Source organism: Podarcis cretensis, assembly GCF_951804945.1.
Source record: "Podarcis cretensis genome assembly, chromosome: 11".
NCBI classification, from domain to species: domain Eukaryota; kingdom Metazoa; phylum Chordata; class Lepidosauria; order Squamata; family Lacertidae; genus Podarcis; species Podarcis cretensis.
In genome coordinates this window covers 53,151,475-53,172,656 of record NC_137180.1, presented here as the reverse complement: position 1 = coordinate 53,172,656, position 21,182 = coordinate 53,151,475, and the positions used below count along the sequence as shown (strand labels likewise).

The 21,182-nt window shown below is 44.6% G+C and overlaps 1 protein-coding gene across 4 annotated transcripts in view; it reads left to right on the top strand.

Moving 5' to 3' along the window:
- RAB27B (RAB27B, member RAS oncogene family) overlaps positions 1-21,182 on the top strand; it is a 123,573-nt gene that overhangs the window by 92,450 nt on the left and 9,941 nt on the right. For all 4 annotated transcript variants that reach the window (XM_079995131.1, XM_079995133.1, XM_079995134.1 and 1 more), the window contains 2 exons: positions 17,242-17,413; positions 20,718-20,803. In XM_079995131.1, coding sequence (XP_079851257.1) covers positions 17,261-17,413; positions 20,718-20,803 — 239 coding nt within the window. In that variant the 5' untranslated portion in view covers positions 17,242-17,260. The remainder of the gene's footprint in view (positions 1-17,241; positions 17,414-20,717; positions 20,804-21,182) is intronic.

The following is a 21,182-nucleotide window of genomic DNA, read 5'->3' as shown; positions in this document are numbered from 1 at the left end:
TTTGTCTTGCCACGTTCCCCAAGAAAACCTGCTGTTTACTGCTGAATTTCAACAATCCACAGAAAACCCAGTTGATGTTTGTTCCAGTACAACAGCAAACTGGATTTTCAAAGGGAAAGCAGAAGGACAAAAAACAACAGCACACCACCCTCTCAGAATCATGACTTGAAATCATGAGACAACCAAAACTGTGGATGGCTTGAAGTTCAGAGTCCAACAACATCTGGAAGGCTACATGTTCCCAGCCTTTCTATAAATGATCAGAGCACAAAGTTATCTCTCACCTGAAAGTTACAGTGCAGTGTGAAGCAACGGCAGCTCAGGATGTCTGGCTATAGAAGTTATTTCATTCTTTATGCAGAACTTTACCCATAGTGTAAAACTCTGTTCATTTACGCTTGGCAAAAAATCCTGCCTAAAGACTCGTATTGACTGGGGGGGGCACTAGGTGGCGCATCGGAAGATGGCTGACAATAACATCTCTCCGACCCACACGAGGTAATTTGGAGGCTATGATGGGGGTAATTAGCCTCCTTAACCCCCCCAGGATTATGGGGGGGACGGCCCTTGCCTGCTGTGCCCTATACCACCCCTGAATTTGTGGGGGTGGGGGCACTAGGCACAAAGCCCTCCTGTGGGATTTTCGGCACTCCTCGACGCCGTCCCCGATTCGCGCCGCTGGTTGCAATGATCTTTAAAAGAAATAATTTGGACATGATTAATTGCACATACATCAAGGAAAAAGGGGAGTAAATACTGCTGACAGAAGAGATCTCTGATAACAAGACAACAATAAAATATGAGAAGAACGTCAAGATACGGTAATGACTGAGGGGGGAGGGGGGGAAAACCTGCCTCTACCTTTTTATGTGACTTGACAAGAATCCCCCTCCCCTAATGAGTCAGAAATTAAGGACTTAAGCTGTGGATTTAAGGCTGTGTGGAGATAAACTTTCGATCCAAAGCAATGTTTCAAGATGAAGCTGGAAAGCTAAGAGTTTTGGAGTGACGCAGTCAGGAAAAAATGCCGTTCGCCATTTTGTGAGGCATTGTGGGAGCTCTTGGGTCTGGGAGGAGAAAGAGAGAAATAAGATCTGTGCATATGTATTTGTATGGATGGGGTGGAAGTATCCTTCTGTTCTGCAGGCCTTCACGGCTGTGGAGTTCCCTGTTTCCACCAGCTGAATATATCAGCAAGTGGAAGTGACACAAGCAGTATACTTATTGGTGCCAACCCACAGAAGGCCCTGAAATGGGGCATCCTGGGGCAGGGCCTGAGCTGCTGGATCCCAACTCTGCAAACCAGAGGTGACATTAACTGTGTGAATGTTGACATGTTTGGTTACTGAATTATATAGCGTGAATGAATGTGGTTAATGTGTACATCTTTGCTTTGCAAATAGCAGCTGTGTGTGTGTGTGTGTGTGTGTGTGTGTGGTGGGGAAAGCTGAGCAGCCTCAGGACTGGGAGGGGTGGGGGAGGGAAAGTTTAACTCTCTCCTTTCTGCTGTTCTGGCAAAAATCACCTGTGAAGCTATATAATAATACTAATGATTTATTATCTATACTCCGCCCCTCTGTCTGGGTTTTACGGGCCACTCTGGGCAGCTCCCAACAGAATATTAAAAACAATAAAACATCAAACATTAAAAACTTTCCAAAACAGGGCTGCCTTCAGATGTCTTCTAAAAGCCAGATAGGTGTTTATTTCCTTCACATCTGAAGGGAGGGCGTTCCACAGGGCGGGCGCCACTACCGAGAAGCCCCTTTGCCTGGTTCCCTGTAACCTCACTTCTCGCAGTGAGGGAACTGCCAGAAGGCCCTCAGAGCTGGACCTCAGTGAACAATGGAGGTGGAGATGGTCCTTCAGATATGGTTCTGTGGGAATAAGTGGGAGGTTCATTTGAAACAATGGAGGTTGGTCCACTAGAGTGAATGAGGCAGTGCCATACCAGCCTTGATCTGCCATTAGCCAGCTCCTTTACAATCAGTCCAGGTGGTGGTAGCATTGCCTGTCTGCTTCCTTCAGTCTCAGTATTGGCCATGTAGAACTGACCTGCGGGAAGGAGAAGGAGGGAGACAAAGCTTGCAGGAGGCATCTCTGCCTGGCATTGACTCTGCTGCCACCTAGTGTTGACCTCCTTGCTTTCTGTCCTAGCAGCCCCAACAAGCACCAGATGCCGCTGGTTCAGGTTTCAGAAATCAGATAAGTGTTTCTTGCAAATGCAAGTAGGTTCTGATGCCACACAGCAAAACATCTACACACACACAAGCCACAATTCATGTCAGAAGTTAATGTGTAACCTTCAAGCAGGATGGCAGTGCGTGTTGCAGCTGTAGAAATGAGGTTTTTTTTCTGGACCGCAAAAGGGAGATAAGGAATTAAACTTCTCTTTATCCCATCCCTGCTTCCTCTCAGCTGTTATTTGCATAATACGTTTTATGTGTGTTGATTGCACTCGCACAATTAACTCTATGTCTTGTTTGGCTCTCCAAAAAAATGAAAGTAAGGGTCAAACTTGAGGTGAAAAGCACATTAAACTGGGCAGGGGGTGTCTACTCTTTACACTTAACTGAGCAAATGGGGGAATGGGGAGAAACGTGCCCCTCCTTGCCAAATCTCGTTGAGCTCCGTAAACTGTAAGTAGTTTTCTTCCTGCCTGGTTCATTTCCAGTATTGGAGTCGGGGCAGGAGAAATCTGCTTTAATGTTAGGAAGTACAAGGTGAGGCAGGGGAGGGCTATGAATTTCTCTCCCTTCCTCTGCATCCTCAACATTTTATTATAAAGAGGAGCACCCATCCTTACTTTATATGTGAATGAGGCAAATACAGGGGTGTTGTTGTTGTTGTTGTTTAGTCATTTAGTAGTGTCCGACTCTTCGTGACCCCATGGACCAGAGCACGCCAGGCACTTCTGTCTTCCACTGCCTCCCGCAGTTTGGTCAAACTCATTCTGGTAGCATCGAGAAATACAGGGGTACCTCCGGTTAAGTACTTAATTCGTTCCGGAGGTCCGTTCTTAACCTGAAACTGTTCTTAACCTGAAGCACCACTTTAGCTAATGGGGCCTCCTGCTGCTGCCACACCGCTGGAGCACAATTTCTGTTCTCATCCTGAAGCAAAGTTCTTAGCCCGAGGTACTATTTCTCCGTTAACAGACTCTGTAACCTGAAGCGTATGTAACCCGAGGTACCACTGTATATGTAAAATAGCATGCACACATACGCAGTTGCCCCACTTGCTTAGTTTGGGCCTTAAAAGCCCTTTAAACTTTGACTGAGTCATTCTTCCCTTTAAAGAAAAGAAAAAAAAACTCTGGTGCTTGAAGAAGCTGTACAAGAGATTTTGCACACAGCTGTGTTTGCATGCCCATCTCGGCCTTGACCTTGAGAAAGTTTGCACAACGATAAGGAGCAGTTCTCATGATGGATAGTGATTGTACCTGCCTCCTGTGACACACTAGGATAGTTTGTGCCTCCTGTAAAATCTGCTTCAGGGCGTAGTCGGCGCCTATTTAAAGCCCAGGTATGCACCCTCCCTCACAAGATACAGAAACTCTCGAGGCAGACACGCCAAGGCACATATTACACGTAACAGCCACGTTGTAGGATATTGGCAAACAAATGGCAGGAATGTTAATTTGAAAGGTGACCATAAAGATGGATTGTAGCTGTGTCGGTGGGCAAACCTCAGATTCACTTCCTCTTGCCCTTTGGTCTTACTCTTGCAAACTCATGCTTTGAGCCACCAGCCCTATGGGAGCAGGGAAACAGATGGAGAAAGGGTTAAGTGTTCCCATCACTTCTCTGGTCTAAGTTTCTGAAGTTGCTTTACTTCTGGGCAAAAAAAAAAAAAATATTAAGGTGTGAGCATGTAGTTAGCTCCTGCATTGTGCTTCTAGTCAGTAGCTGTGCCAGTTCCTCATTTTATGTCTGTCTTCCCACAGTGGACCTTAACTCTTTACTTCCAAGCTCTTAAAGCACTGCAATCTTCTTTTCCTTTTCTTAACCTGTGGCATTAGTGCCAAGCAAACAAATAGGTCTGAGATGAGGGTAGGGATAGGTGTGCTGGTTGGTTGGTGATGGCAGAAAGGATCCAGGAGGGGAAAAGTTATGCTGTTTTCCCATAGAGAAACAGGGTCTCTCTCAGGTGAGAAATTGCAAGTTCCCCCAGTGCAGCCTGTTATCGCCCCTTGTCCCATGTTCATTTTGTAGATGGTGATGAAAAAGGATAAGGTGGACAGTCAGAGAGAGAAAAAGAGGACATAATCATGCATGTTCCCTAGGTGCCAGTTGACTCCTTTGGGCATGCAACACAATGATGCCCAAAAAACGTGGTTGACTTGCCTAAGATCCACGACAAAGCGCCACATTTCGGACATCAATTCCGGCTTTGAACTCCCGGACGTATGAGAGCCCTACACAATGGTCAAAGATTAAGAAGTGAATCACAGCCATTTCCCACTTGCCACTTCTAAACCTGTGTTGCCTTCCACAGCCAAGCTGTGGGTCAACATGCGTCCAAATCCTATGCCTGTTTTTGAGTAATGTTCCAGAGATGGTTTGACCTCCAATCTACACGCTTGTTGAGCCATTCCGAAGACACATCTGGATTTAGCTTGGGTTGGGGGTGGGAATCAGGGTGGTTTTGTTTGTAAGTAGGGCTATATTTTGCCTTAAGGTGAATTGTTCACTGGTTTAGTGGACTAGCAGACCCGTCAGAAAGGTTCAGCATTTTAAGGTGGAGCCGATTGGGCCAAAGGTGAGGTCCTTCCTGCTGAGTCACAAAATAGCAGTTCCTTCTGCTTCCACGGAACCTGCATTTCCACTTTGCCTGTTACCTGAGTCCTGCTTATTAATAAGATAGGCTGAGTTAGCTGTAGCTTATTGTTTAAATGGCTGGGGAAGGAATAAAGGATGGGTTTGGGGGATCCCAAGTCTCTTGTCACTGGTAGTCATGGAAATGAGGAACAACAGCCCTGAAATGAATGCATTTAATGCTTAAATCTATATAAGTCAAGTGAGAGGGAGAAAGCTATGACTTGAGAATGGGGGTGAACAAGATCATAAAGCAGTGAGGAGGCAGGAATGTTGCTCCAGGAAGTTAAGGGTCAGGGGAGATAAAGGTTTTAGCAGCAGTAGGGGAAGTCTTCTAAGAAAAAAATGAGTATTTTCTTCCTCTGTTTTAAGTTTGCATCACAGCGGTTTCTTCACTTAGTTCCAGAGTTTTCTTGAAAGCTTAAACTCATGCAGCTCAGCATTAAAACCATTAAAAATATGAGATTCCTTCTTTAGAAAATGCTATCCAGAGCCCCTTCACTCGTGAAAGAAATTCTGAGAATGTGGCTTTATCATTCAGAAGCCTATGGAATAGGGATGGGAAACTGTGGCTCCTCGGATGTTGGATCCAATCTGCACAAGCCAAGGATCAGAGGAGCTTTAGTCCAACACCATCTGGAAGGTCACAAATTTCCAGCTTTGTTGTAGAAAATAAGAGATATATCACCAGAGGCAAGAAGGCATCCTTGTCTAAATGAAGAAGACAAAGAGGAGCATAAACTTTCACAAAAGAAATGCAAGAAGACAGTAAAGAATACTTTGAAAAATTGAGGAGCCTTGGATGACAAGGGAGTCAAAGGTGTGCTACTGGAGACTAAGGAGATTTCAGAGAAGGTGAATGAATTATTTTCTTCACCGTGGAAGATGCAAGGCAGGTTCCTGTAACTGAGCAATTTTTCTCGGGAAGGGAGTCTGAGGAACTGAGGCAGATAATGGTGGTAAAAGATGGAGTTCTAGGCTTATGGACCGATTACTGACAAATGACTGAGTCCAGATTGGAATCACCTGACAGTTCTTAAAGAACTCAGATGCAAAATTGTTTGGGAAAACTGGTGGAAGGCATTATTAAGGATGGAATCGCCAAGTGCATGGAATAACCAGTCCTTCAGAAGCAGAGCCAGCAGAGCTGCTGCAAGGGTAAGACGTGACTCATTAAGCAATTAGAGTTCTTTGAGAGTGTCAGAAGCTTATAGCTGATCCAATCAACCGTATGTTCTTAGACTAGAAGTGTCTTGCCAAATGTTCCTGAGTAAGCTTACCAGTCCTGGAATAAGAAGAGAGGTTCTCCTGTGGATCTGGAACTGTTTAAGAAATAGGAAGCAGAGAGTATGAATAAATGGGCAGTTCTCAGTGTAGAGAATATAGAAGGCAGAGTCCCTATAAAGATTGGCATTGGGATGTGCTTTTTAACTTGCTTATAAGCGGTGTAAAATTAGGAGTTAAGTTGTGAGAAAGCCAGGGGGTAATGACAGTATCAAATTGTTCTAGGTGGTTAAATCAAAAAGTTTGATTTTGAGACGCTCCAAAATGATCTCTCCAAACTGGATGAATGTGTAGTAAAAAGATAAATGCAACTCAAATTTAAACTGATTCACACAAGAGCAAGGATTCCTAACTGGCAATGACTACAAGGCAGGTTCCTGTAACTGAGCAAGCTTGGGGGTTGTAAAGGATAATTTGATTAATATGCCAACCCAGTGTGCGGCAGCTGTGAAAAGGGTGGATTCCATGTCTGGGATGGTTGGGAAAGGGATTGAAAATAAAGTGACCAACATCATAATGCCCGTTATACAAACCTGTGGTGAGACCATTTTGAAATACCGTGTACAGTTCTGGTTGACTCACCTCAACAAGTATAGCATAGAGCTGGGAAAGGTTCAGAAAATGGCAACCCGAATGATCAAACAGACAGGCATCTTGCAATGGTGGGAAGCGCTGCCTCTCTTTCTCCCCCACTAGCCATCCTTCCAATTCCATACATAGTTTCTGCCAAGGGAATTGCTCCTTGCACCTTGAAGAGGGAGTTGAAAATACATATAATTCAAGTAAGGTCTCAAAGGGAACATGGCGTGTCAGACAATGCGTCATTGTGTGTTTGCACTGATGCAGGAAGTCAACATTCACTTCCTGCCTCCCAGATAACAAGATTAATTCTTTGGGTTTTTTTGTTGAGATACCATCCACAGACGGTGATAATTTCTTGCTAATGCAAAATACAGCACTTGAGTTGAGTGCCCTTTTCCTCTGTGCAAGTGTGCTGCGCTGGCAGAAGGCTGTGAAGGGGAGGACCAGAAAGAAGCAGGAAAGGTAACTCGTCCTAACTCCTGATTTCAGCCTCGCCAAAAGGAAACTCCCTTTCCCCACCTTTCTCTGCGTGAGAGACGTAGTATTTTTCACTCTCTTAGTATTTTTCACTCTCACCACCGATTAGGCTCTAAAAACTTGCAGAAGCAGCTGCGGGTTTAACACCTTGACAAGGAAGGTCTCAATATCTTGACATATGCTAAAGGAAGCTGGCTCATCTTTCTAACTGCATTTTTGTGGGCACGTCACTAGTTTCAAATGAAGCATTTGTTCTTTCCTAGACTTCGCGAAGGAGATGCAATGCAGGAGGGTAAAAGCAAAGGGGAGGCATTTCTCCCCTTTCCCAAACTTGTAATATTCAATCTAGTTGGAGGTTCCTGCAGCTTTGAGTCTTAGAACTGATCTGCTCCATCATTTTCCATGTCTCTGCCATGCTTGTTCTGCGGTCCTGATGTCCATAAAAGCCAAAACATGCCTTTTTGTTCCTTTAGCAATCTAAGCGATAGGCCTGGGTGACTGCAGACAGCATGAATGGCTCAGTTAAGAGTGTCATCCCCAAGCAGGGTTCCTGTGGCTTTCATCGATTTTTATATTTCATATTCATTCTTCTTTTGCACTGTTTACATTCCCTACTTCACTTCACCCAGGCGCATATATGCACATCTGCCAACTGAGCGTAGCATTCTATGCCTGAAAGTGGACTGTATGCCACAAAATCTGATGCCATAATAAATTTGTTCATTTCTTTAGGTGCCCAAGATTCTTCCTGGCTCCCCCCCCCCCTTTTAAGCTCAAATTAACACTTTTTATTGTCATATAGTTCAGACACCTTAGCACTTTTTTGTGGCGGGAGGGGGGTCCAAACAATAACAGGTTGGAAGCAAATGGGAACAGCACATTTCACTAGATGTGACCACACACTCCAGCACCCTACCCCATTCCTTAGAAACTACACTAGCATAATTAAATACTAAACACACAGAGTCTACACAGTCTTTCAGTTGGGGAGTTGCTTTGGTCTTCCAGCATTTAGCAATGCAAATTCTGGCTGTCTCTGGAAGAGTTGCAATCACTTCTAGGTCTGTTGGACTCCTCCAATCTCAGACCGCAAAGATGAGCTGTTTTGAGAGTGTGTGGCAAGTTGTAAACAGTGCTTTCTCATATCATCTCAAATAAGCTGTTCCATAACTTTTTTTACACTGCCAGAAGATATGCTAATAATCTACTCTTAATGATCCACATCTCCATCAGAGTATATTTATTTTATATAGTCTGGTTAGTCTATGAGGAATAACAATGAGAAAGATTGTCTTGAAGAAATTCTTTTTGAGAGTAGAGCTCATCAGAGATCTGGGAATGTTATTAAACAACCAAACCCATTTCTCTTGTTGGATATTAGAATTAAATTTTATCAAGTCTGTCACCCATTTAGTGCTATATGTGGGCTGTGTATGAGTAAGTTTAATTTCAGAAAGAATTGCGTGAACATTAGTTATTAATTTATTTTGGTTAATTTTCAGTAACAGAGTTTCAAATTCTGTCAATCTATGCAGTCTTCCATATTTGTTTATTAGTTGTTCTCCCATGTGACTGAGTTGGAAAAACTGAAAGACAGAGCCCATTGTCCCAATGCAAGTAAGGCTTGGTGATATGAGATTGTGTTTTCCTCTTCAATCCAAGCTCCCACATGCATGGTGTTTCTCCATATTGGAATGTTGATTGTGCCGTATCATCCTTGGTTTTTAAAACAGATGTTTAAAGGAAGAAACACAACAGGGGAAGGTCATCACTATTTGCTTTGGAAACCGTGCCTTTGGAATACCTTGTCTGTAACCTAGCAGTTATGGAAGAATGTTTTTAGAAAAACGTGAGCAAACTTGGATATCACTTTGAGAATGTTCATAATTGCTAGAATAGGAAGATTTGGAGCTGCCATTGGCCATCTAGCTCCCTGTTGTCTGCAGTGTCTAACAGTAGCTCTTCCAGGGTTTGGACAATGAGTTTTTCCCACCTAGAGATGCTGGAAATTGAACCTGAGACCTTCTGCATGCAAAGCGGATGCTTTGCTACCAAGCTACAGTCCTTAGGAGTCACAATTCAGTGGGAGAGCACATGTTTTGTGGACGGACGGTCCCAGGTTTACTCCTTGTTTTCTCCAGTTAAAATGATCTCAGCAGAGCTGGGAAAGATCTTGGTGGAATCATGACAGGTTCTTCATCCACTTGTTAAAGGCATGAAAAACCCTGATTTCCTCCTTTGTATCTGGTCACCTTGGGGATGGATGTTTACTGGTAGAATCATGAAATCATAGAGTTGGAAGGGACCATGAAGGCCATCTAGTTCAACCCCCTGCAATGCAGGAATCTTTCGTCCAACGTGGGACTCAAACCCACAACCCTGAGATTAAGAGCCTCATGCTCTAGCAACTGAGCTATTCAGCGGCCTACCTAGCTTCACCAAATGACGGTTTTGCCACTGTGACGATGCAGTATGGCCAGGAAGCTGAGTTTGTTGAATTTCTGCCTGTTCCGCTACTAAAGTCAGAGAGGAGAAAGGAGGCATCCTTGAAATTAACACCAGTGTTTCTGATTATTCACCTGCCACCGAGAATAATGGGTCTGTTTGTGACTTAAATGCTTGTAAAAAGACATTTAAATTATTCAGGTTGTGACAGCAAGCGTGATTGATTTTATTGTAGTTTTGAGTTTCTGCACAGCCTATCTTAATTCCAATATAACCCTCCCTCTTGGGAGCTGCTTTCATGGCTTTGATTTACTTTCAGTGTGATCCTTAGTAGCAATTCCCGAGCCGTTAGGCTTTGCATGTTTTCTTCTTCTGCTTGCTGTTGTGTGAATGGAGATCTACTAACAGCCATGTCTTAAGCAGGGATTCAGTAGCAAATGCTCTTGCCATTGGCAAATGCCTAGTTTTTCTGCACTGGGTGGGTAGTGCGTTACCTAAACAATGATTTTATAGTCTGTAGCCACGGTTACCCGGTTCCGTCGCTCACAGTTGACAGAACGGGCTGTGTAATTATTAAAAGACATGACTGCTTTATGGGAGTCTATGACAGGTTTGATTCATGTAGCTACCATGCAGGTTTTGAAAATGCTAAAACACATGGGAATAGATCTGGACCCTGGTGGATTATTAATATCTTACTAGAAACTTGGCAGGGAAGAGAGGGCAGAAAACCCTCAGGCAACAGCTAAATAGAAAAAAACGTATTTGCAACTGGGGATAGGCAAATCGGACAATTTTGGGTTTTCTCAGTTTCTCATTTTTACAATCGTACGTTTGGTTCTCCATTTTTCCCACATCAGTTTGTGCTTTTAAACATTTGTGCATTAAAATTCATAAGCATTTTTGTGTGAGTTTCTCCTGACAGACACACCTTTGTAGACAATTCTGCTGACACAAACATTTTTTGCAACATGTAAGCACTCTGGCTGCTGCATTTTGCACTACAGTAGTTGCAATTTGTAGACCTTCTTCAAGGGCAGCCCCACATTACAGTAGTCCAGCTTGGAGGCTGCCAAGGTGTGGGGACCATGGCCAGGTCACCCCTGTATACAAAGGCAGTAGTTTGTGCACCAGATCAAACCCGAGCACAGGCACTTCTAGCCGGCAAGGCTAAATGGGCCTCAAGTGACAGTGACTGATCGTTCAAGCAGTACACACACACACACACACACCCACACACACACCCCAAACTACACACCCATTCCTTCACAGGGAATGCAAAGGGAATTCCCCATTATATTCAGACCCTGGGAACCCTGGTTAATTTAAAGCAGGCTTCCTCAACCTCAGCCCTCCAGATGTTTTTGGCCTACAACTCCCATGATCCCTAGCTAGCAAGACCAGTGGTCAGGGATGATGGGAATTGTAGTCTCAAAACAGCTGGAGGGCCGAGGTTGAGGAAGCCTGATTTAAAGTACGGTCATACCTCATGTTACATCCGCTTCAGGTTGCATGTTTTCGTATTGCGTCCCACGGCAACCCGGAAGTACCGGAATGGGTTACTTCCGGGTTTCGCCGCATGCGCAAAAGCGCTAAATCGCACTTTGCACGTGCACAGAAGCGCCAAATTGCGCCGCACGCCTGTGCAGACGCGGCGCTTCAAGTTGCGGGCTTTTCATGTTACGGACGGGCCTCTGGAATGGATCCCGTCCGTAACACAAGGTACCACTGTATGGTTAGTGAACAAACCAGGACCATAAGCAATTGTTTGAGCAAAAAATCATTTTAAAACAACCATGGTTCCTACAAGTTTGGACATACTGAGGAGCCTCTGGTTCACTTCAGTCTAGAAGCCAGATCTTACAAACTTTTACTGCAGCACAGCTGCAAATAGCAAGGCTCTAGGAAGGCTCACTGGTATCCATGCATGTAACACTAAACACTAAGCTGTCAGGAACATCATTTTAAGAAGGGAAATGGCTGTGCTGCACTCAATATTTGTAATAAAAAGGAATAAAAGGCCACAGGCATGTGATCAATAGTTAACAAACTTCTGTGAAATTCCCACCTTTCTTAAGAATATGTTTCAGGAGATTAGAGGACAACACAGTTTTTCCTGGCTTGCTTTCTCGCTGCTCTGCTGAGCTGCCCACCTGCGAAAGAGCATTTATTTTTTCCTAACCAGCCTCTAAATGTGGAGCCTAGTTGCCCTGTATGAAAAAGCTGTTGCTTGCACAGCTGACAAGGAAAATGAACAGGATGTGATAGTTGACTGACCTGTTTTCTAAAGACATTTCACTGTTGGCAGATTAAATAATTCACATACTGCTGGGCTTCTAAGTATTGCTACCTTTTAAAATATGTTGGCTTCCTTTTTCAGGTGCAAATATTCCATGTGTTTAAGAAAGTTGAGAAGGCATAACTCCAACGCTGGAACTCTGACGTTACATAGTTTTGAAGAAGTGTTTTTATTTGTAGTGTCTATTTGTGTGCAATGAACCATTTTGGGGGTTTGTGGTTGGAGGGGAGGATATTGCTTGGAATATAGAGCACCGAGGTAAACTGTGGGGGTGAGTTGAAGGGAGCATGGAATTACTTTTGGGAGAGGGCATTTGTTGGGCACAAGTGGGTCTCGGAGGTTACTAGCTCAACTTGCATTCATGCCAAACTTCTGTTTACTATGGACTTATTTCTGCTCTTCCTCAAGCACTCATGCTAACTCATGCTGAAAACTCTCGATCCCCTACCTTCATAGCTGAATCCGCACAGTGCTGTTAGCACAATAAAGCTGTTATAGAAGGTTTTAGTATTAATGGGGGTTCAGCCCCTTGGGGATGAAACCACCCAGTGCTTGTGTTTAAAAGGTAAAGGTACCCCTGCCCGTACGGGCCAGTCTTGACAGACTCTGGGGTTGTGTGCCCATCTCACTTAAGAGGCCAGGGGCCAGCGCTATCCGGAGACACTTCCGGGTCACGTGGCCAGCGTGACATCGCTGCTCTGGCAAGCCTTCTTAAAACTGCTTGTTTAGCATTAAGACTGAGAGCAGTGCTGTGGTGGAGCAACCGCTGTATCTAAAGCTTTGCCAACCACCTGCATCCAGAGCAGTAAAGGTGGTGAGGGCAGGGGGCAGCTTTGTTTATTTTTCCTCATTTGCCCCCTCCCCCAACTCCAGCTTGGCAGTGGCAGCACTGGCGGGGCATCTAGGGACATACTGGGATCAAATCAAAAGCTGGGATGGCTTTTGTAATTCCACGACTGTCCCTGGAAGACAGGGGCATGTGGAGAGTATGCCACTATAACTAAAACACCACATTTTCCCATATGAACTTGTCCAGACCTTGGATATCATCTGAGACCCTTCCTTCTCTGTATGCCCCTTTCAAGGGACGTTTGGAGAGTGCCAGCAAGAGAGCAGGCATGATATATTATGGGGTCACGGTGGCGCTGTGGTCTAAACCACAGAGCCTAGGGTTTGCTGATCAGAAGGTCAGCGGTTCGAATCCCCACGACGGGGTGAGCTCCCGTTGCTCTGTCCCAGCTCCTGCTCACCTAGCAGTTCGAAAGCATGTCAAAGTGCAAGTAGATGAATAGGTACCGCTCTGGCGGGAAGGTAAAGAGCGTTTCCGTGTGCTGCTCTGATTTGCCAGAAGCGGCTTAGTCATGACCCGGAAGCTGTACACTGGCTCCCTCAGTCAGTAAAGCGAGATGGACACCAAAAGCCCAGAGTCGTCCACTACTGGCCCTAACGGTCAGGGGTCCCTTTACCTTTACCTAATGATATATTACTGTACTGTTAAATCTGTTTTTAATAATATTTATGTGATTTTATTACTGTGGCTTTTTTACTTGGTTGTGAATTGCTTCAGGGCTTTTTCAGTGGGAAGCTAAACTTGATAAACCTTACTTTATCTTTGGTTCTTTCCCTGTATCAGAATCCCATCTAGCATTTCTCTGAGCATCATGAATTCCAGATACCGTATTTTTCGCCCTATAGGACGCACTTTTTCCCCTCCAAAAATGAAGGGGAAATGTGTGTGCATCCTATGGGGCGAATGCAGGCTTTCACTGAAGCCTGGAGAGCGAGAGGGGTCGGTGCGCACCGACCCCTCTTGCTCTCCAGGCTTCGCATACCTCTCCGCAAGCAGCGTGGGGTCCCCAGCGCTGGGCTCCTGCCGCTTGTAGAGAGTTGCCTGCATGCTGAAGACTGCACGCGCTGAGCTCAGCACGTCCAGGCTTTGCGCACCTCTCCGCAAGCAGCGGGAGCCCGGTGCTGGGCTCCCACGGCTTGCAGAGAGCTGCCTGTTCTGGGGGCTGGGGTCGGTGAAGCTTGGGCTTCCCCCGCCCCAGCCCTGCGCCTGGGGGGGGGGAATAAAAAAATTTCCTTTTATTTCCCCCCCAAAAAACTAGGTGCGCCTTATGGGACGGTGCGTCCTATAGGGTGAAAAATACGGTGTTCTCTCTCTCTCTCTCTCTCTCTCTCTCTCTCTCTCTCTCTCTCTCACACACACACACACACACACACACACACACCCTACCTGCTCCCCCAAAGTTTGTGCATGAAGACCTAAGATGACTTCAGTGCCACAAGCTTATGGTTCTGTTTATTACATTGTAATGAAAACACCTAGCCCACAGAAAAAGAGAAGAGAATTCTGTTACCTGAGAAGATTGCTCCTGGTAGCTTTCCCCCCATGCACCATTACAATTTTATTACCTCCGTCTGTTTATATGCAGTGTTTTGGGAAGAAGACTATTCCTTTCCACACCATATGTTGGTGGCGGACTGTGTGTGTGTTACATAATCCGTGCAAAATTCAATCCATTTTTTTCTTAAGCAGAGGGAACAGCAAGATGAATGAGCTGTCAGGGACAAAAGTAATAAAGTTGTTCAGAACATGTCTCGAATTGGATTACAATTCCGAAAGGACCATAGGGACTCCACTAGCAAAGGATGTGGTGATCCTGGGTGGGGAGAGGCAGGGTTTCACTGGGGCCTCACAGGCTTGTAATTAGTTTCAGGCTTAGCGGAGGAAGTCAGTTGATTAAAACTAACTAGGCACAAAAGCCGTAGGTGCAAATATCTGGCTGAGGTTACTTCATGCAAGGCAAGGATGTCAGACTTTACTGTCTGAATAGGTAATGTGATGAAGCCTCCAGCAACTCAGCCTCTTTATTTGAAGTGCAAGCTGAGGTTAGCATAACATGTTTCTGCAGAACCAGAAATCAGAAATTACCATTGGTTTTCAGATGGGAATAAACCCAATATTTCAGTGGGCAGAATTTGCTCAGTGACCTTTCCCACAATCTGTCTAGAATGTGTGAGTGGACTCGCCTTCCTTTGTCAAGAGGGAGACTGTCAAGTCTTCTGGTTATTTAAAAATCATAAGCGCCTTGTGTGATGTCAGAGGACCCGTCATTCGTTCTGTGATGACACTTTAAATTCCTTTCCAGGACACAAGACCATTCTGAATGTTTCAACTTCAGCTTGAGGGGCATGGAAAAGAGTTGAATAATTAGATAATTGCACAAAGCCAGTGTGGTTTGTGAACCCGGTCAGTGTATTCAGCTATTCGAGAGTCTGATTCTGTCGTAGACAATAATAAATAACTCTGGTGCTGAATTGTGACAGTGATGCAGCTCAAATAAAGGCTACTGAGAAACAAAGGGGTAGAATCTGCTCAGGGGAAACGCAAGATTTGCAGAAGTGGGGGTGGAATCTTGGGGGGGGGGAGGCAAGGAGACAAAAACTTAATAATCGCCCAATGAGAACTCAGCATGTTCAGTGGCTACAAAATGCTGAGTTTGAGAGGTATGGATAGAAAAGATGGTAGAATGGTAGAATGGAATGTCTTGAAAGAAGGCATGGCTGACTCAAGCATTGAACAAGAGTCTGCAACGTTTCATTGGTCAGGTACCACTTGTCCAGGCATAGGCAAACTCGGCCCTCCAGATGTTTTGGGACTACAACTCTAATCATCCCTAGCTAACAGGACCAGTGGTCAGAGATGATGGGAGTTGTAGTCCCAAAACATCTGGAGGGCCGAGTTTGCCTATGCCTGCACTTGTCTGTTACAAATAGACACACCCGAAACAGGGCATGAAGGCAACAGCCCTTCTCTGTTGCTTGTCCATAGGTCCTGATGTTCTTGGACAGGGGTCAGCAAACTTTTTCAGCAGGGGGCCGATCCACCCATCCCTCAGACCTTGTGGGGGCAGGACTATATGGGGGGAGGAATGAATTCCTATGCCCCACAAATAACCCAGAGATGCATTTTAAATAAAAGGACACAGTCTACTCATGTAAAAACACCAGGCAGGCCCCACAAATAACCCAGAGATGCATTTTAAATAAAAGGGCACATGCTACTCATGTAAAAACACACTGATTCCAGGACCGTCTGCAGGCCAGATTTAGAAGGCGATTGGCCCAGATCCAGCCCCCAGGCCTTAGTTTGCCTACCCATGTTTTTGGAGATATACTGAACATGGAGGTTTCATTTAGGTAGCGTGGACAAATATATAACCCCTGAAAGTGTTGTTCACCTTGATTGTCTAATCCTTAAAAATAAAATCATGTAAGCCACTTGCCATTGCTACATCTTGTAGCAGTGAACCCCCTATATTCAGGGCCTAAGTATGCACACTGGACTTCTCCCTTTTGCAAACCGCTTTCAGACATCAAAAACCAGCAAGGGAGTTATTGGATGATTTCTACTCGATGCATTATCTGCAAAGAAAGAGATGAGATACAAAGGAGTATTAATCTCAAAAGGGCAATTCACTGGGCAGTCTTTCCCTTCCATCAGCAGAGGTTGGGCAATGTGACTCTTCTCCCCCACTGCTTAAAACTGCCTGGGCTTCCTGCGTTTGATAGACTGCTCTGTTCCCTTTCCAAGAGCATGAGTGCGGATAAAAGTATGTTAGAAAACAAACAATGAGATCGATCAGATTCCTTTTGCAATTTTCTATCTGAGCTGTGATCGGTGAACCAAAGAGGTCGGCCATTTGGGAAGAAATTCTCTCCTTGTGGCCACATTTGAGGGAAGCATAATGTGGGCTCCCCTTTAGCCGGGCTCCAAAACCAGCATTAAACCTTCAGGTACTGGTTAAAAGGTACCCTAGTTAGCCTACACTGTGATTAATGTTGGTGCCAACATAATTTTTATGCATTCATTTATTTTGGTATCTGTCGCACAATTACAGCCCAAAGGCATACTCAAGGCAGCTTTCAGATTAAACACAGTATAATAACAAAAACATCCCCCTCCCAAGCTGAAATACAGCTCTGACAACAGCCACAAGAAATCCACTGCAGCAATAAAACAGTGTAATGAAACTCATGAGGAACAGTGAATAAAATCTTATTGCCTTAAGAGCTCTAATTGAAAAAATGCTGATGGGCGTGGTAGGGGAGAGTCTTAAAAGTTTGGTTCTAATACATACTCCCTGGCTCATGGTTCAGTAAAGGAAGGCACAGTGCAGAAAGCATAGCTGGATAATTTCTAAGCTTCGGCTAAGTGGGAAAGAGGGTTAAACTTGCTGTAGAACTCAGGATGCTTCCAGTTTTTGTGTCTCTGGTTTTTCTTGTTGCATTCATTCCGATCTTCCCCCCTCTCTTTCTGTCCCTGTTTTGCAGGTTCATCAAGGTCAGCACTATGACTGATGGGGACTATGACTATCTGATCAAACTCCTTGCCCTCGGGGATTCTGGGGTTGGGAAGACCACGTTCTTGTACAGATACACGGACAACAAGTTCAACCCCAAATTCATCACCACAGTAGGAATTGACTTCCGGGAAAAGCGGGTGGTGAGTCTCTTTTCTATATAAGGTTAAAAAGATAAGTTTTCTTCTTCTGGAAGTCCCATTAAGATACAAAATGTTCCCAATATTTGAATGCAACCTGGCTATCCTTAGCATTGCAACAATTATTCTCCTCCAGGCACTGTTGTCAGCCTTTGTAGCGCTCATCTGAATGTCGTGCAACTTTGTCCAAACCCTTCATCTACTCAAAGTCTGCATTCATGTATTGTTTCATTTTAACTTTATCCTATACATACTTTTGACTACTGTTCTGCCAGAACTGTGTATACAGTCATACTTCAGCTCCCAAACTCCTTGCAAGTCAAACGTTCCGGCTCCCGAACGATCGAAAACTGGAAGTGAGTGTTCCGGTTTTTGAATGTTCTTTTGGAAGCCGAACATCCGACGGGGCTTCCATGGCATCCAATTGGCTGCAGGAGCTTCCTGCAGCCAATCAGAAGCCACGCTTTGGTTTCCAAACATTTCAGAAGTTGAACGGACTTCCAGAACAGACTCCTTTTGACTTCCGAATTACGACTGTACTTTGATCTTTGAAGCAACCAGATGTTCTCAATGCAGACTTGCTAACAGCCATAAGAGCGAAATGTGAACCAGCTTTGCGTTACAAAACTTTGGTTGGCATATGGAAACCCTACGCAGCTCCAGAAACCCTTCTGCCATTCTTCTGCTGGCTTGTTGAGCTGTCAGAGGTGGTACTTTGGGGTCAGAACAAAGAGAAACTTCTTTTGACTGTGTGGGATTTTATAGCACAAACCACACATGAGATTGCTATTCTAGGAAGTGTCCATGTGCTTGTCACCATTCCACTGCCTTATCCAAACAGATTTTCCCAGTGTATGAACAGTGCAATTCAACTCGGAAGTAAGGCCCATTGGGTTCAATGCAACATACTCACAGGTAGGGATGGGGGCAGAATTCAGTGCAATGCACATATCAAATTTGCATTTTCCGAAACATTACAATAACTGAAACAACTGTCCTTCAAATTTTGTACTTACCCAGTTTTGTGATCCAGTTCTCCATTCAAACAATGCTTACAAAAAATTATTTATTAGGTAAAAGTGTGCATAAAAATGAAGTACAGAAGTACACTGTATTAGTGTGTACATTAGTCAAAAAACGCATACATGAATGTGTAATAAGCTTACAGTAAAATGCTGAAGAATTTTGGCGAGGTTTAGTTTTTAAAAAGTTTACAAATTGCTGCAGCAATGTGGAGAACTGAATATAGGATTGGCAAATTAAGAAACCAAGAGGACCAAAATTAAAAGATCTTCCATCCCTCTTTACAGGTAACTGGTTATAGGACTGCAGTCTAAATATCTAATCCTGCCTTTCCCAACCTGGTGCCCTACAGATGCTACAGAACACAACTTGTCAGCTTCTCTGTAGGGCCCATGGTTGATAAAGGCTGGTTTAATCGACAAAAGCCAGCATTCTTGCTTACAAGCTGTAATAAGAAAAAAGCCTTTGCCACAGGATTATTTTTTTTGTCGTCCACAAAGAAGAGGCATTTTTGTGAATGTTTTCTTTTTTATATGTGCAATTTTGCACAGATACATACTATTTTTTGTAATATATCAGTGTAACCATTTTCAAGGTCAAGGCAATATATTGCTGACTCACCGTGCATTAAGTCTTTTCTTGCCTCATTATATCCTGTTAGTTTTGTGGGAAACTGAGGCTGTGTACACACTCTTATTTACTCTGCATCCAGTGTGCTCCTTAAGCCACAATCCATTTGTAGCCTGCATCTATCCGTCATTTCTTATGAAATACTGTGTTTTGATACATTTGCCCCCAAAGCAGCTTTCATCTGAGTTGTGAAAAAGTATGACCTTGCTGCATTTTAACCTGGTAATGCGCTCACAGCCTCATTTATAACTTCTAGTTACTGTGGCACATAACATTCCTTTTTCTAAACAACCACTTCATGTTCTCTGGTATCCAAACAGCTGTTCAGCTACACTTCCACATCTGTGTTGGGGCTTCCAACGTCATACCCCTGGACTGCTAGTCCCTATCCTGTGCCAGAAGATGCTCCTGAATTTCTCCCAGGATTCAGGCGCAGCTTGTTCAGCACGTGATGGATTTACTCTGAGAAGGCAGCGACACTCAGAGCCCCTGCTAGAGATATGGAGCTCAGAACACAACTGGTTGGATCTGGCCTGGGGGTTGGTAGATATTTTTGGAAGTATATGGGACGGTACACCAGTCTACCTCCATCTCTGTGCTCCAAGATGAATGAAATTGGTGTTCAGATATTCATGGAAGGCAAAGGACAAAGGAAGATCAATGCACCTCATTAATGGTGTGCCCATTCCTAGCAATTAGGCACAAGTCAGTCCCCGAGCAGTTCATTCACACTTTTACTTTGATAGTGCAGCCTTTGCTTGAGTTGTTATGAACAAAATTGTCATCCATCCTCAGATCCCCTGGTCAGACTCCTATTTTAGTTTGCTCTGTAGCAACAGACTGTTGTACACCACCCAGACCTCATAGGATTTCCTCGTACTCTCATCACCTCAACTCTGAAAATAAGCAGAGAAAGAGTAATTGGACCAAGGCCTCCAAATAAGCTTTGTGCCCAAGTTGGGTTTGATTCTAGGTTTCTCCAGCCCAAGTCTAATACTGTATCCATTCTACACCAGCCCTCTCTCTGCCATCATGCACTCATGGCATTGGTAACATCCAGGATGCTCTTGTTCTTGTTTGCATCCATCTATCTCAAGTGACAATAGAAGGGTGCACCTCTGGGGGTGAAGTCAAACTTGAAGGTTATAAGTGCCTGCTATGGCTATAGAGACTGATGCAGAAGAGACATGTTTTGCTGCAGCTGGGGCAGATGAAGGTGTCCGGTTGTGCTGCTGCAGATGCACCCTGGTGTTTCTTCTCTGCACTCCTCCCAGTGGTCATTCTGGTCACTGCAACCAATACACAACCCAACTGTATCTGCAAGGGATTCCCACACGTCAAGGTTGATGTTGCTAGCCTTCTTGTTGCATTTGTAAACGTGGTCTGCCAACTGGCCTGGTGCCTGAAGCCAGCTCCCTATAGAGCACATCCTTTGGGATCCTCTCATCTTCCATTCTGTGGGCCATGACCAAGGCATCTCTTGGTGACAAAAACAACCACTACATGACCACTCCAGTGTTTGATGACTTCTCCCCTTATCCATCTGTATCTTCCATCCTGCCATTCAGCCATGTTGTTCTCAGCCTTAATGAAAGGTGTATCAAGTCACCACTCTGCCTCAATAAACAGCTAAGCTTTGTTTGGTGTGTTTCAGGTATACAACAGCCGGGGGTCAAATGGCTCTCCTGGGAAAGCCTTTAAGGTCCATCTTCAGCTCTGGGACACAGCCGGGCAAGAAAGGTAACACATAAGAACGTCGTCTCTGAAGCAGAGATCATTGGAAGAGCAAATGAAAGGTTCTCCATTCGATCCTGCTAGGCCATTTCAGATTAGGCAGGTTAGGTGTTATTAGTGAGACTGGAGAAAGAGCAAATTGTTCATCCGATGGAGCACTTGTGGGTGTGGGTGTGTTACTTTCACCAAGAGGACTGGCGTCAGCATAGCGCATTTCCCCCTCCTGACCATACCATGAAGCGCAACTCAGTGCACAGCAGCCACTACTCTATTTCTTCTTGCTGAGGAAATTGAATTGCAAAAGGGAGATACACTGAGCTTTTCCAGGCACAGAATCCTCACTCCCTGACAGACCTATGTGCTCCTTTCTCAATATTTAATTACA